Source organism: Leuciscus leuciscus (assembly GCF_965113295.1).
Source record: "Leuciscus leuciscus genome assembly, chromosome: 12".
NCBI lineage: Eukaryota > Metazoa > Chordata > Actinopteri > Cypriniformes > Leuciscidae > Leuciscus > Leuciscus leuciscus.
In genome coordinates, this window is record NC_138736.1 from 17,111,798 (window position 1) to 17,128,842 (window position 17,045).

Here is a 17,045-nt window from a genome sequence, read left to right on the forward strand (position 1 = left end):
CAAAGATGTCTCAAATATGAATGCAATTTTCTGTAGGCTAGTCTAATACAAGAGGTGTCGTGTGCAAATCAGTTTTCAATCTTCTTTACAGTTCTATTTTGAACTGTTTTACACAGATATTATATTAATGCAATAGATTTATAGTATGCACAAGATAACAAATTCAGTGTATTAAAAATGAATGCGATTTTTATTAATTGTTTAAAACTTGAAGCATAACTCTGGCATTACTCAACCCGCCATAGCCCTGTTGAGCAAGGTCACTGTGAGCTACTGATAGCTATTCCTTTACCTATCAATAGCTTGTGGTGACCTTGCTCAACAGGGCTATGGGTTGAATACAATCATAAAAAAATATAGTTTAGGCCTACAAGTGATATAAAATTGATACTATAATATGTGAATCTTCTCTAGTGTTCTTAATATGACAAAGTACGTGTTTTTGTCTGTGAAACTTACGAAATGTGAAACTTCATTTACATGTCTTAAAGTTAATACTACTTAAAGGTCGGTAGCGAGAAAAGTAAGCAATAACGTATGTTGGTTGAAAATCTTCACAACTGCAACAATTTTGACTACAGGCTTCATGACTTTTATTTTGGAAAACACCGGGTCCCTTATTTTGACTAGTCTTTAGAACTTTTATTTTGGAAAACATGAATGCGTGTCCCTTATTTTAAATCTCACATATGTTGTTGCTGGTTTTGCACGCTTAGCTACTGCACCGGGAAAATGTCTCGAGTTTACGTGGGAAAATTGAGCTATCGCGCCAGAGAGAAAGACGTTGAAAGGTTTTTTAAAGGCTATGGGAAGATACTGGAAGTGGACCTGAAAAATGGGTAAGTAATATTCTCTTTATACAAGCAAATTAAATGTGCAGCCGGAACAGCGATTGAGTCATTAAGAAGGATAAACTGTTTGTTCTTCTGCTCCTTGTGATTTAAAAGAGAGCTATATTATGAATTCATTAGCAGAATTACTAATTAATTACGCATTAGAAAATATTTGGAAATATTTTCGGCTGTTAATCGGTCATTTTTAATATTTTTTTTTGCTGTTTTAGCACACCATGCTATTGCTAACCCCCATTGTTTCCAGGGTGGCCTCGACTGAATTCTTCATTTTGTCTTCTTTTTTTTTTTTTTTTGTTCCATTCACTAAAAAAGAACTGTAGTTGATATTTATTTATTTTATTATACAGGTACAGCAGGGTCTGATGTCCTCGTGAAAATGCTTATATTTTGGATATATATATATATATATATATATATATATATATATATATATATATATATATATATATATATATAACCAACAATTTGAGTGAGGAATTTAGTTAAAAACGTCAATTGAAACTCCTTCGAGTTGCAGGATCATCAGATTTGACAAAACGTGTGGAGTTTAAACGCACATTTTCTTTTTCTCTTGCACGTCTCTCTTTTTTGACACTGCTTTTTGTATAGGTGATATTTAATTTTGTCTATATGTAAGACTTTGGGTTCATATGCTTTTGAACCTTGCTCAAATATGCTCATATGTTTTATATATTATTTATTTATTTATAAAAATACGTAAATCGAAGGAAATCGCAGTCCACGGATTTAATTAATGGCTAAATTGACTGTGTTAAAGACAAAACAAACAAAACAAAAAACAGCTAACTTTACGAACCTTTTGATATGTCCCGCCTAAACTTCGTGTTTCAAGATGAAATAAGTTGATACAACATAAAATTGCTCATCAAGCTATTTCATGACTTTAACCATTAAATTAGACCATATAGGGTAACAAAGAGTAACCAAGGGAATAGCTGAAAAAGCTCATTTGATTCTTAGATAACTTTTTTCATACATTTTTTTGTACATATTTAACATGCATATTTTCCCTCATAACTCTCATCTATCTCTTTAGATATGGCTTTGTAGAGTTTGATGACCCCCGTGATGCAGATGATGCTGTGTACGATTTGAACGGCAAAGATCTTTGTGGAAAGAGAGTGATAGTGGAGCACACCATAGGACAGCGCCGTGATGGAGGCAACAGATCTGGGAGAAGTAAGATATCCATTTATCTGCTCTTCTAGAATACTATATACCACTATTTCTATTTCATATGAACTAATTTTTTTGGTAGATGTTGGATTGTGCAAAAACTGTTTTTTTTTCTTTTTTTCTGGCTTCTCAGCTGGAGAGTTTGGTGCTCAACATGCCCATTATGATTTTTTTTAATCATTATACCAGAATTAGGTATTTCCAGAATTTATGTTTCCATTAATGTCACCGCAGGTCTTCAGGTAAAGGAGATCGGCTCTGACATGGTCTCAACAGTTCCATCCACAACTCTGTTGAGTAAGACATTGATGGTTTAAAACAGTGAATCACTTGTCCTTAGGCATGTTAATGTCATCATTGATTTGTTTTTGTTTTTTCATCTTCATATTGACTCACTTGATCTAAAAACAGAATGAAACCGCATGTTTGAGAGTGCCCAGTCTCTGTATGAGAAGCCTGAAAATAGTATGTTTGTTAATTTCTTCTGTAACATCATATGTAGTTACTGTTTAACTTTGTAGGGAGCAAAATTGTTTGGATGGTAATCTTTACAATGTTATTGATGGGTGATTCTTCAGATGGGAGAATATTTCTGTCCTTGAAGCAATATAACAAATAGTGCACTTTTTAGAGAAAAAAAAAAAGGTAAGTAAGTACTCCTCAAGTAAGTTTCCCTAAATGAAGAATCACCCTGAACATTTTTAGTAATTCTTAATATTGTAATTTCTGCTTCACTATATGCAGATATCTATTGTTGCAATATAATTGAATGAGTTCTTTTCATTTTCTAAATGAAATAACTTTTTAATTCAAAATAATGTCAAAGCTAGAAATTTAACCCTCAATGTTTCATTAAAAGAGTCTGACCGCCTGCCCCTTTTGCTGGCCATGGTGTCCCCCTTTCCATGCGTGTGGCTCTTTGACCAAACTGGGCCCCTGGGCAGACCATTAAAGCGAGCCAATGTGAATGAGGACCGCTTTTCCCATTAAGCCGGGTGGTGAGGATACCATTGGGTTTAGGAGATGTGGGTTGAGCTCTTTTAGGTGCCTGTAATATGTTTTGGTTTTATTTATTTTCACATTTTCCTTTTCCCCTGTTAAATAATCTTTAAAATTTAAGTACAGCGTAAGTATGTTATTTGGTGGAATATTTTCAGTTCTTGAAGAATAAATCTATATTAAAGTGATAGTTCACCTAATAATGATTGTCATAATTTACTCACCCATATGTCATTCCATACGTGTATGACTTTTTTTGTACAGAAAACAAGATATTTTGAAATATGATTCACTTTTATTTCTTTCTTTTTTTTTGTCCAAACAATTTGTCCAGTTTTGGACCCTACTGATATAACAAGATTCTTTATAGACATATCTCCAGCATGTCTTCTCTTGTGTTACACAGATGACATATGGGTGAATAAATGATAGATTCATTTTTGGGTGAAATGTCCCTTTAAGTTAGAGGGTAGAATTCAGTTTGTAATGTATTACACTAGAAGTAAATCCAGTTTCTTAAACCATAAATAAAACTTTAGTTTTTTATTTTTGTCGATGTTATAAGTTTAATCTTTTTGTGTTTCTGTGTGTGAAATCCACACAGTCTTGAAGGCTTGTGTGGACACTCCATTGTCTTTTACCAATCCTGAACTGTATCCATCTTATTCTCGTCATTTTGAAGGTAATAATCGGTATGGGCGTGGAGGAGGGGACAGGTACGGCCCACCTACACGCACGGATTACAGGCTGATTGTGGAAAATCTGTCTAGTCGCTGCAGCTGGCAGGACCTGAAGGTACAGAAACACACTAGTTTTAGTTGTCTTTTGTTTGCTAAGGCGAAAACCAATGTTACTATTCCTTATGCTTAGGGATTTGAACAAACCCCTCACTCAAAAACCTGAATGACTCCACTTGTTGAGGAGAGGTGTGCTGTTAGTTTTTAGTGTGATCAGACTTAGATTTTCACCTGGCAGATGATAAAACGGATTTAAAATCCACAGACTTGCATCGAAAGTGACCTGAATCAAGAATATTGCAAATTCTAGAGACCAGAGTAATACAGAGATATGAAGATGGGCTTTTTTTTATATATATCTTGCGACAGTAAGTAACTTTCTAGAAACCACTCGGAGCACCCCAGCAACTACATAGCAAAATGCTAAAACTATTTAAACACCTTAGAATAATTTTTTTAGCAACCACCCAAAACACATTAGCTTTGTTGTGGAGAGTTATTGCACAAGCAAGCACCACTCACTTTTTCCTTAAAGCAAAAAAATATTATTTTAAATCAGATATCTCTGCCACTAGCCAAGTTACATTTTGCCCCTACATATCAAACTATTATGTCTTTTAAAATCACCATGAAATCAAAATCACAATTTATGAAATATTGCAGGATTTATTAAAGTGATTTATCTGTGCAAAATTAAATGAATGTGCTCTTCTAATCTTTGATCGAATAGAATAACTTCCCCTCCCTCTTGCAAAGACATCTCTTGTTTGATGAGGCAGGACAACCTGTCACTCACAAGATCATAGCTATAGCAAACCACAACGTTCCAATCTGTATTAGATAGACAACGGGTCACTTAATGAGCAACACCTTGTGGTTCCCTCACAACGAGACAGTCACTCTCCAAAACTTTCACCCTCTCTGTTGGAATGAGCTGCCAACCTCCACCCGAACTGCTGAGAACATCACATCTTTCAAGCAGCAGCTGAAGACACACCTCTTCCGCAAGCACTTAACCCCCCACACTCTTAAACCAATGCACTTACAAAAATTCTCTAGCTGGTTTCCTAATATAGTTGTCTAATAAACCTGGCTGTTGGATTGTTGGCTCTTTGATGAAAGCTTTGTTCCTCTTTTGTACGTGGATTTGGATAAATGCATAAATATAATGGAAATGTAATGGGGAAGAAAAGACAATCACAACTTCAGTTTCATTCCGACTTTAGGCATTTTGGAAATTGTAATTTTGAAAGTCTGTTCTGTAAACGTGTTCAACGATTTTGTCTAGTCACTGTGTCATTGATTCATTTCAGGACTACATGCGTCAGGCTGGTGAGGTAACGTATGCAGACACTAATAAGGGCCGCAAGAACGAAGGGGTCATAGAGTTCAGGCAGTACTCAGACATGAAAAGAGCCCTGGAGAAACTTGATGGCACTGAGGTCAATGGAAGGAAAATTCGTCTCATCGAGGACCGACCTGGTGCCAGACGCAGACGCTCCTATTCTCGCAGTGCCTCCAGGTGCAAATTAATTTTAATAATTGAATTATATTGTAAATGTGGGAGACTTATAACTGATAATTAAGTTAGATTTTGCATTTGCATAAATGTCATGTAATTTGGTGTCAAAAAGGATTAGCTAAATTAACTGCTTGTAATAAAAGCTACTTTAGAGGTTCACAGTGAATATGTGTAAAGTGTATTGCTTCTTGCACACATCCTTCAGGTCTCGATCCAGGAGCAGGAGGTCTCGCAGGAGCCGAAGCCACAGTCGAACCAGTAGCCGCTCAAGGTAGGCGAATGAAAGTGAATTGTCACAGTTTGATGTTCGATGAGTCCATTAGGGGGCAGTAATTGCTATAATAAAAATAAGTTCTGTGGCTTCAGTCTTGTCAATATATATTTATTTGATATATTTTTCTTACACTTTTCTTGTTGCCCCTCCTTTCCAGACCTTCAGGCTCACGATCACGCAGCAGGTCAACCAGCAAGAAGACAAAGGGCAGGAGCAGTAGGATGGAGGAGAGCAGTAATGGAGCTCGCAGGGGAGGTGAAAGTGCCAGGGATAATAGCTTGAGCTGCAGCCCCCAGAGCAAAAAGAGCAAACGGGAGAACAAGAGAGGTCGCTCTTATTCTCGATCCAGATCTCGGTCTAAATCTCGGTCTAAATCTCGGTCCAAATCTCGGTCTAAATCTCGGTCCAAATCGGGTAACAACAGGGATCTCTCCAGGGAGTCTGGGTCTAAATCTCAGGAGGCAACCAAGGGCAGTGATGAAGGCAGAGTGGCTGAAAGAGTGCACCGTTCTAGAGCTCATTCTCGATCTAGATCACAAACGCCACCAGATGCTGATCTGCGCAGGGAATCTAGATCCAGATCCAAATCTCGCTCACATTCACGCTCAAAATCGTATTCTCGATCTCGATCCCACTCAAGGTCTCATTCCTAAGTCCACTTAAAAAAAAAAAGAAGATTTTTCTCAATCAGTATTTTTCATCTTGTTTTCCAGTCTAACTAAAATCTATAAAACAAGGATGTATCTTAAATTAATGTTTGTTTTTTTAAATACCCCGCTGATTTTTTTTTGTCACTAAATTTTATTTTTTTGCTTAATACGAGAGAATTATTTGCTGTTGGGGTTAGAAAATAAACTTAATTCAAGGTATCCTGTCTGAAAACAAGTCTGAATACGTTAAATTAAGAAAAACGATCTTGTTTTTAGATGTTATTTCTTGAAAATAAGATGACAAAAGACTGAAAATTATGTTTTGCAGTCGATGTCTAAATGTTGTTCTGCCCTTCATTTCTATTCTTTGAAGCAAACCACAATTTTCTTTTTCTTTTTTTTTTTTCTTTCTTTTGTCAAATAGATGAGATAGGTATTAGGGAAAATGCTTGCTTATTCACAGTTCAGTATTTTCTGGTATTGTTAACCTTATGCATTATTTTTAGTAGTGTTTTCATTTTAAAACTGCTTGCATATATTTTATTCATAAAAACTGAGTAAAATTGAGCCCACAGTAGATGTCCTAACCTTTGGATTGTATACTTTAGACATGTTCCATAAATGTTGTTAAGATGGGGCAGAGTTTATGGTCTTTTTACAACACATTTCTCCATACAAAATAAAAAACTGCCTCTCAATACTTTGTGTCATTCAGTTCATTTACAAAGGTGATTTGTGGCGGGTTTTCCTAATATTGTTGGTCAAAAGTATAAAAAGTGTTTAAAGGAAATAGACTCTTTAATGTCAATTCAAACCTATATGATGTTGTGGAACTTTACCATGCAATGACAATGAAAAACCGTTCAAGTACCAGTATAGAAAAAGCTTAATTTTCCCTGTTTCTCTCTAATCTCAGTCTTTGTTGTGGATTCAAAACAATAATATTAACATAATTTTGTCATCATTGACCTTAAACCTAGTCTGATGCTTTGAGGAGGGAATGTGTAAGTGCGAATGAAAAATCAGAGCTGAATTTGTCCAGTGAGGAAAGGAAATTGGGCCACATGTGTTTGAAATGATAGGTCGAGGGTGAATAAATGAAGAGAATTTTCATTGCTGAGTGTATGAATCCAATGATTAACTACACTGTAAAAAATTGTTTTCATGATTGTTACAACTTTTTTTTCTTTTGTCAAATCAAATTAGATCATTAATGTGGTTCAGATAACATACTATTTTGAGTTTCTGTTGAATAAACCAATCTCCTTCTTTGTATTATCTCAATTGTTTTATTTCAATGAACTCAAAATTTGAAGGCAACCAGTTTACTTACGTTTTTAAAACAATATTTTTTTTTTTACAGTGTACATCATAATCTAAGAGTTTTTTCTTAAATATATCCTAATATATAAAAGTCATTTGCGGACAATAATTTATCCGCCTCTCCATGTAACAATAATTCCACAAGATGTCGCCAACATTCAGTAAAAAAAAAAAAAAAAAATGTGTCTGCTATACTTCCATCTGTGTGCCTGCTTTCAGGCATTTCGTCTTCTTTTCCCTCAATATTACATGACAAACCTATTTATAAACACATCAACCAACACATTTTGTGGCTTTACTTCTCAAAACCCTAAAGGGGGTAATGTAGCATGAATGTATTATGTGCCATGTCTGATTAAATGGAAAGCGAACTGAAGTCCGGTCACTCACTCCATTGAGTCTCATAAAAAGACACGACGAAGGAGGCGCTCTCCTCAACACTTTACTGAGGGAAGTACACGAAATGTGGACATTGGAGAACGGACAGACGTTAACTACTGATGAAAAAGCGATATCTACCTTCTCTTTCTTTAGAAAGTCAGTTCTTTTAACCCTTCAGTGCCCTTTTCTGGAGAGGAAGAGCTGTCATGGGAAACGCGCGGCACTTCGCACGCGTCTGGATTATTGATGGAGAACCGCGAAACTTCGCAGTGGATGAAAAACATCACGAACACGCGAGTCCTGAGCGGTAGAACGATGGAACGCGGACGCAATACACTGTAACAAAGGCAAGTAAACGCATTGTCTCTTGAGGCGCGTCTGATACTTTGTTACTAGTAACGTCAAAGCGCCAATGTCAATATCTTGACCTTATTAGAGGTCGATATATTTCAAATGTTAGGTCTATCTTAAGTCGAATCTTAAGTTTGGACGCAAATCGAGAAATTGTGCCTTCAACACGGGCTGTTTCATTTCATGTTATATACAGAGAAAGGCATGTATTTATTAGAATGCATGAATTTGAGATTGAGCCCACTATTAAGAAAAAAAGGTCATATTATTAGCACAAACTAGACACTCTTTGAGAATCTTCTTATGTGTAAAATGGCAACGAATTGCCATGAGATAATGGATAATTTCTGGTGAATTTATAGAACATTTTCTATGTGGTGCATTATTTAACATGCACAAATAAATTGGCGAATGAGTCCTATAGTGAGATAAAAAAAAATAAAAAATTGAATGAGGCTTACTGCAATGTCAGACATTTTCGTGAATTGTGAATACCACTTTCTACGTGATGTGATGTGAAAAGTGGTAAATACAGCAGAGGTGTCACAGTGAATCAATTTAGACTGTACATGCATCAATGCTAATGATGCCAGTAATATTTAGTGTTCAGACATGAATGTAAGCGACAGTCAAGTTCAACTACAAAGGGATGTCTTGGATGCATAAATAATTGTCTGTACAAATAATCAAGCAATAATTTGAAACATTCAACACAATTTGGATTTAACGATTGATCTACATCTGCTGTTTATATTGTATACTCTTGTATAATTAATTTCACCCATTTGGGAACCAGAGTGAACAGCCATTAAAAGTAAAGCTGCAATTTGTAATGGAAAAAAGGAGGTCTGGAATTCATCAGTCAAGTCTTTTCCCAGCAAACACAGAATGTTGGCATATCGTACCCAACCTTCTAACAACGTTTTAACAACATGGCCAAAAGGTTGCTATAACTACGTTGTGTGGTGAAGGTTGTTACAGCGTTGTCACAATGTTGACATTCATCCACCGTTCAGGGCCATTGGCCATTGCCATTAAGGTTGTGTCTAGTCTAGTGTGTCTGGACAACCACTGGAAGACATACTCGTCACTGCCCCGAAGCGCGAAAATCAGCCTTTTAAATTTCAACCGCCCGTTGGGCTCATTGTGTTGTCTCATTCTTCATCGAGCAAGGATAACATTACGTGAGCCTATTGCGTTTAATATACGTTACCTCAGCTAAATAAGATACGTAATTATTCAAACACAACCTACAACTTCATTTTCTAATGTGACTAATGTAGCCTTGCTCGCACTGTTTAGTTTTTCACTTGATTTGTCTGATATTTCTTTGCTCCTCTGGATTTGTTCATGTTTCCTGGACTGATTCCGGTTTAAGTTACAGAACCCGGTTTTGTTCATTAAATGTTCTGATCTTTGCTTTTTATGTTTTATTTATTATACTTAAAAGAAATCTACGTAGCGTTATATTCGTTTATTTAGTATTAACCTAAATTACCCCCGCCCCCCCCCCCCCCCCCCCCCCACACACACACACACACACACACACACACACACACACACACAAATGTATTACTTTTGGAAGTGCAATTTGATTAACGTTAGGCTACCATATGCAGTTTTAATAAAGTTGTGTTAATGTAACCTGTCATTTTCGCTCTTCAAAGTGTAACTACACTTGCAGGTGTTGATTATAATTAGACTAATTTACTGATAGCCCCATTAAATAATAATAAGGATAAACAATATTTAAAAAGTATATAATTATCTAACATCTGACTAATTAAAAATTAACCTCAAAACATAAAATGCTAAATGGGGGATATGCCTATCTAGCATAAAAAAAAATAAAAAAAAAATTAAAAAAAAGTTTGAATGTTGTGTCTCAGTTGCTGAATGTCGCGCAACAACGTTGCTACCATAGACATAATATAGATAGACGCCCTATCGACCGCTACTGCCTACTGGCGCGGGCGAGCCGTGGGACCGCCATCTTAGACCGGTCACCCGCTCCACTCAGTGTAATCTGTATGGCAGGTGCAAGGAGCTGTCAGCGCATTTAATTAATCATACCTCACTGAATACCGAACTGATTTTCATGCGGGTTTTTTTGCTGCAAAGGTCATTCATGTAGCTATTATACAGGACACATGGTTCGGCATATTTTAATATTCATAGTAGGCTTAACATTAATATAATATTCTGATTTAAGATATAAAGTGACCAGACGTCCAAAATCAAAATATGTGATGTAGGATATAAGGTATTTTATAAATCACACACTATAAATATGATAAAGAAGCAGAAACAGATAGTTGCAGTAAAGTAAGATATTTTAATAAGTTGAAGAAACGTGTGTTTTACATTTACATTGCTTCCTGATATCACTTGCGCAAACACAAATAACCTATAATATAAAACAGTTATGTCCGGTCGAAAAATGTATGAATTAACTTCAGATTGGATTGCGCTAAAAGTAAGTTTCGTGCCTCTTACAAGTGCTTTCGAACTTCTTTCTGATCTGAATGGTATGTGGAAAACACTTGCGTTGAGGGAGCCAGAAAACACTTGTGGAAGACTTCTCCTAGTGTCCAGAACGCAACTGAATGCCTTTTCAAGCGTCCCAATACTGGAAAAACCACAGGAAACTACTTTTAAACACGAAATTACTTGATTTACAGAGGGTCTATTCGCACGTCTCGTCTATTAATATAAACGTTACCTGATGAGGTAATTTTCCTGGACCTTTTTACAGAAGGTAAAAGTCGCCGTAATCTTTACTGACATTGTCCATAATGATTACTGAGATGCACATTCGGACGGGACTAAAATAACCGAGAAGCTCTTGTAATTATTACTTTACCCCACCTCTCCATGTCAGGTGAACACTGACTGGTGCAGTAAACATTGCCTAGCTAACGTTAGCTGGCTACGATTTCAGTATAGTAATATCAAAGATCCTTGCTCCTTCTCAATTATCTGGTAGGCTAATATTCTATTCACAAAATACAACCAATAGTACGGTAATGTTAAAAGTAATCCCCCGGGCCCTATTTGCGATGGTCCGCCGATTAGAACAGGAAAATACTCCACAGTGCTCTAGCATCTTCACTGCTGCCACGCAACGAAACTAGGAATACGACCGGTTTAAGATGTCGGCCGCATTTCTCAGTGCCCAGCGGCCAATAGGGCATCTAGTCTCTATATAATATCTATGGTTGCTACAGCCCTGTTGCGCAATAGTACGTTGTTACAATGTTGCGAGCACGTAGTCAGCGACGTTGCCATAGCAGAAATGCAACGTGCCACATACGTTGCCACAACGTAAATGTGTTTGCTGGGTTGATGAATCAGTCCAAACATATGCTCCAAGATACATGGCACTATACTTTGTTTCTCTATATGGATCTCATTTAACTTACAGAGTTGAACATTTTCATAGTTGTAAAAGGATAAGTTTAATTTGTATGATGCAGCATTGATTTCAAAAGACAGTTTTGACCAAAATGACATATTATTGTTAGTATTATCATACACAATTATGGCAACAGCCTCATTGTTTACATTGGCCATATTACTTTGCATCTTTAAATACTGACATTTTGCTTTCAAGTTCTATCTGATAAGTAGGCTACTCTAGCAGAACATCCAGAGCATTTCCTATGAGTTTAAACAAACCAAGCGAGTTGGCAGAATTGTAAATGACATTTTCAGAGTTGTTGAGAAACCTCTACCAATGGAGCGTTTGTTATTCCAGAGTGAATTTGCCACATCAAATTTCTCATTTATGGACTTTGGAGATTCTTAAGTGGTTTCATTTATATTTGCCCTGGTCAATGTCTATACAATCAGCACAAGGTTTCCCCTTTGGGAGTCCAGCTGGGTAGTTTATCTGTCAGTGTAGAAATATGTCATGCCTCAAATCTAATTGGGAATACTCTTGCTGTAATAAAACACAGCATCAGCTACTTTACTTGTAAGGATGGTTGTATTTAGAGCATATACCATTTATTTAAATAGATTTAAAATATATAGTTTATGATTTGTGATTTTGATCAGAGGAATCAGAATTGTACACATCTCTGAAAATCTCTGCAATCTGCTGTGATTTATTATGTTTCTGAAATTTTAACTAAATTGTTGTGGAATTACAGTTAGACCCCATAACAAGACCAATATGCTCAATGTAGACCAGGAGTCAAAGTTGAAGTTCAGTCAGTTGACAGAGAGTTTACTGAAGAAGATACATTTCTCCATATACTTCCAAAGGCCATGAAAATGAGTGAGAGGATTTGGCTTAGAGCTAACTTATGATACAGAAACACTAGTACTAGTCATATGGATAATCAGTCATTTCTACCTGTTCGGATAGGTTAACAGTACAGATAATTCTAGCAGCATCCGAACATAGTATTCTATTCTTTATGCAAATTAGGTCATTTAAATACATTATCTTTGACACATTTTGTTCTATATACATAATAAACTTCGGTATGGGTCACAGGTGAGTCATAGACTCCGGAAAGACTCTTCTAATCTGGGAGACTGTTGAACTCTGGAGACTATTGCTTTGGCATTGTCATATGCATTCCACAATAATAAACAACCTTTGCAACTCAATTAGATAAAACTATGATTTCCAATTCATTATATAATACAAGAAAATAATTTGATCATCTACTGGCGAAGAAGAATTCCATTCCATTCTTTGTTTGTGCTCATTAAAGATGCACTGGTTCAGATAATGGGCAGCCTTTTGTCTTTTTAAGTGTTCTTCACAAATGTTATGCAATTACAATTAAAGTCCATGGGGTAAATTAACAATTTATTAATTTCTTTACACAGTCCATGAGTCAAGGGCTTGATTTGTATTTAACCTGGAACATTCCTGTAATTTATTACAATGTATTAAGTGCTTTTTGAAGTTTGTGAAGGAGAAATCACTGCACTTGTTTTCTTGAATTATTTAAAACAAGAAAAGCCCCTATGGATTAAATATTAATATAAGCCATTATAACTAAGTCTGAGTAGGACTAAAAGAAAAAGAAAAAAATTATAACAGAAGCATTAGCATCAATGTTTCAATCACACAGTTTAAACAAGGGATTAAAATAGTTGTAACATATAGATGATTAGGCTGTGTTTAAACTTGCCATTAACATGCGACCTGTATCCAGATGTTGTCCACATACTGTACACATACACATACTCTCCTTTTAATCATGAAATGATTCTTTTCAACATACAAGATTAATGTTGGGAAACTTTGATTGGTAGATTAAGTACTCTATTTGTGATCAATTGTTCTTTTGTTGAATAAATCACACAAATACTGTGCTGTGTGCTCTGTCATTGATAGAGGCTAAAGTGAAAGTTGTTTTACACTACAAAGCCATTTGAAGCTTCTGCCTTTCAAACGCGCCACATAAATAATTTAAATATTGTGTGGGAAATATGATTGGTTATCCAGATACAGAGGCCACTTAATGTGAACAAATGTAAACTCACCGTGTCCTTTTTGGCTAATGATCCGATCTGTTTGATCAGATCACGGTGATTGCATGTTAATGCCAAGAGTAAAAATCTAAAAGTCTAAAATCCTCTTGACTTGAATAAATTACTGAATGCATGTCACCACTTGACCTCAACCTTGATATCCCCTTTCCTCCTCACCTTTACAGACTCCCATAAGGGATCATTACAGACCAGCTTATGCCATGAGGACTCAGAAGTCCTGCAGCCGGACGTCAGGCACACCTTCCCGTCAACGCCTGCCACGTTTCAGTCTTCACTCCAGGAGAAAGAAGGAATGTGTAATCCAGGGAAAGCTGCGTATCCGTTCCATGCCAGGTGCCTTTCTGGTGCTTGGGGTGGTGGTTGTTGTTGTTGGCACTGCACTTGCCGTGGCGGGCTACTGGCCATACAGGGCTCATCGATCATCAGTGGACACAGTAGAGGAAGGATCCTCTGGAACCGCATCAGGATGGGGAATAGCGTCCAAAGGACTGCTTTCTGCAGCAAGTCTGGTTCATAGTGAAAGGATGAAACTTCTAGGACCTGTCATAATGGGAGTGGGACTTTTCATACTTATTTGTGCCAATACAGTACTCTATGAGAATCGGGACAGGGAAACTCAAATGCTTCTGGCTCAGATGCGGAGCGTCATTTGTTCTGTTTCTGCAGCCATGCCTTCGGCTGACCTCTTGCAGGTGAACTCTCTTGCCAGGCACTACCAATGGGTCAGCAGTTTGCCTGCAGCCCACCTGAACATCCTCTGCCTGAATGAAATGTCCAGTTCAGAGCCTCTACTCCAAGTGAAGAGCATGGATGAGGAGGACAGCATTCAGCAGCAAGACACAGTGCACACTGAGGTTCTTCATCATCACGACTCTTCCTCTTCCCCCTCTATTCAGTCCTCCAACTCTTGCAACAACAGCAAAGAGATGTTTTGCACAGAGGAACAGGGGGCCACCTCTGCACTGGATCTGCGGCAAGAAAGTCACTTTGGACTCAGTAACTGTATGACCACATCCTCTATGTCCACACTAGGTGGGGAGGACTGTGAGATCTTCTCCATCCCACCCAGACGCTCCTATAGCATGAGCCACAGGACTAAACCACATATACTACCCAGGGATCTGGTTCATCCAGAGTACAAGACTGTGTCTTCTATGGGTCACCATAGACTGCTTCCAGGACAATCCAGCTCAGAGGTGTGTGTGAACATGGTTGGAGTTGGCGTTACAACCCATGACCTTATACCTGTGGAAGAGCAGAGGCACCGCAGCTGGCCTCGGCTAGACCTCGGAAGCGCCAGGAGGTATCTCAAGCTAGAGAACAAAGAGGACTCTGTGGACAAGTTACTGGACCAGCTTGAGCAGCAATGCTTACAGATGAACAAAATCTATGGCTCAGGTCCCTTCCAATGAGCTGCAGTTTAATCATTACATTAATGGATTGGCAGTTCCCATGGTCATTAGGAGGAATATCACTAAGTGACATACACTTGGAATAACTCAAATTGGCAGTTTCCAGTGGATATTATTTGCACAGTTTCTGGAATCCCTTGAGGCCAACTAATTTCTAAGATCTGGCCATTTATCTCACTTGACAAATTTTTGTAACTAGTTTGTTTGGAGATTTGCGGAGTATGGAAATGTAAATTAAAAGAACATTAACACCTGCAACATGGTCTCTGCTGCCCTTGACGGAATGGGAATATAAATATGCGTCCTGAAGGAAGCTAGGGATGGAGGTATTTTACAGTCATGAGAATGTGCTAAACAGTTTGTGATGTCAGATGATTGGATGGATCCCACGGCTTATGTGTAAAAGGCCAGTTGGTGGGATCAGTTTGTTACTGTTGCTAAAGTCCTATTTGTTTCTAGGACACAGTAAGCAGCATTTCTTAATCTATGCGGTAGAATAAACTAAGACCTCGGCAGTGACTAGATTCAAAGTAAACACATTTCTGACTTCCGAATTCAGGTCAGCCAAAAGCATTACTCTAGATTTGATAGAGATAAGAGCCAAAAATAGAGAATGCTGGTTCTTTGACCAAAAAATGGATTAATCCAAACAGTGTGCGTACTATTGAATTGTCTATTATAATTCATTTAAATGGTTACAAGTTAAGGTAGAGCAACCTCAGTTGCAATGTCTGTAAATCTGTGTCCATGGTTTCCCAGAGTGTCTATTCTCCTTGTATCTCACCTTTCTTCCATCTTTGCCTGAAGCATTCATGATGAGGGTGCAGTGCCCTCTTGGCTTCATTAACCAAGGTGATCAGTGTTTTTGCATGCACTAATGCGGGTATATAATTGCTTTCCCTTTAAAGGGTGGAGCTTGACAGAGCTCCTCCTCTTTGCAGTGAGAATGTGTAACTTCACTCTGTTTACAAAAACAAGGCTGCCACCCTGTCTCTATTTTGTCTGTGTAGCCTGTTTTGGTACGTTGTGTTGTTTGCTGTGTGTTCTCAATGTAAACTGAGCAATATCCACAGACTGACCAATCAGTAATCAGATACTTACCACCACCTTTGAACTGAATTCTATGCCTGTGTTGCAAATAAAAGGCAAAACAAAACCACTTTGAATGTAAGTGTTTTTTCGCTGTCCGTGATTTTTCAAGGTAGCATCAGGGGGTCAAGTTGTGGTGTTGTGCCCTTGCTGGTAGATGCAGGCAAAAAGCTTTTTTCTCCATCAATAGACATTCATATGCAAGATGAAAATTTTTTTTTTTTTTTCTAGTTTTAGTGTTCAATGGTCATTCATATGCCATTTTCAGCATAGAGATTGTCTTACAAAAAGAAAAAAAGGAAAAGAACTGAGAGCACATGAAGGTGCCAGTGTACAGGAAAATCACCCACTGACTATTTGTTAAATCTAACAAACAATAATGGCATTGTAATATTTGCTTATTGCATTGTGGTATTCTTTCTAATATCTATTTGCATACTGAGTGATTTTTTAAAATCATTTTAATGATCTATAGTCAATAAAGGAGTAGGAGTAGGTGTGACGGGCAAAGCGGCTCTTGATGTCGTATTTAATTTACATTGACCCTTGGCTTACATTTTTTTTTTAAATGTATCAAAAATGATTAACTTTACTATTTTATTTAAACTCTAAAGGACATTTATATTAATTCATAAATAAAGTAAAGATGGCTTTTCTTTTTTTTCTTTTTTTTTTTGAAGAAAGCTAAACATCTGACTACACCTGATTTTGGTATCCTACAACAGGAATCCCTGTTGTT

General features: G+C 37.1%; 2 protein-coding genes across 3 annotated transcripts; both read left to right on the forward strand.

Moving 5' to 3' along the window:
• Positions 1-674: 674 nt before the first annotated feature.
• srsf4 (serine and arginine rich splicing factor 4) lies at positions 675-6,931 on the forward strand. Of its 2 annotated transcripts, XM_082186923.1 has the most exons (7): positions 675-839; positions 1,912-2,054; positions 2,286-2,348; positions 3,733-3,845; positions 5,101-5,309; positions 5,515-5,580; positions 5,741-6,931. In XM_082186923.1, the coding sequence occupies exons 1-7, from the start codon at positions 733-735 to the stop codon at positions 6,234-6,236; spliced, it is 1,197 nt and encodes a 398-aa protein (XP_082043049.1). In that variant the 5' UTR covers positions 675-732; the 3' UTR covers positions 6,237-6,931. The 2 variants fall into 2 exon arrangements, with proteins under 2 accessions (XP_082043049.1, XP_082043050.1); XM_082186924.1 differs by lacking the exon at positions 2,286-2,348 and having other exon boundaries at positions 676-839.
• Positions 6,932-7,621: 690 nt separating this feature from the next.
• tmem200b (transmembrane protein 200B) lies at positions 7,622-16,376 on the forward strand. Its single transcript, XM_082186925.1, has 2 exons — positions 7,622-8,284; positions 13,970-16,376. Exon 2 carries the CDS (start codon positions 14,006-14,008, stop codon positions 15,215-15,217), a length of 1,212 nt encoding a protein of 403 aa, XP_082043051.1. The 5' UTR covers positions 7,622-8,284; positions 13,970-14,005; the 3' UTR covers positions 15,218-16,376.
• The last annotated feature ends 669 nt before the right edge of the window (positions 16,377-17,045 follow it).

Bases quoted from the DNA above. Each gene is read 5' to 3' on its own strand.
- tmem200b (XM_082186925.1), top strand. From the start codon at position 14,006: ATGAGGACTCAGAAGTCCTGCAGCCGGACGTCAGGCACACCTTCCCGT.
- srsf4 (XM_082186923.1), top strand. From the start codon at position 733: ATGTCTCGAGTTTACGTGGGAAAATTGAGCTATCGCGCCAGAGAGAAA. The intron at 2,349-3,732 runs GTAAGACATTGA...GTCATTTTGAAG, and splicing joins TCCATCCACAACTCTGTTGA to GTAATAATCGGTATGGGCGT. The intron at 3,846-5,100 runs GTACAGAAACAC...GATTCATTTCAG, and splicing joins GCAGCTGGCAGGACCTGAAG to GACTACATGCGTCAGGCTGG.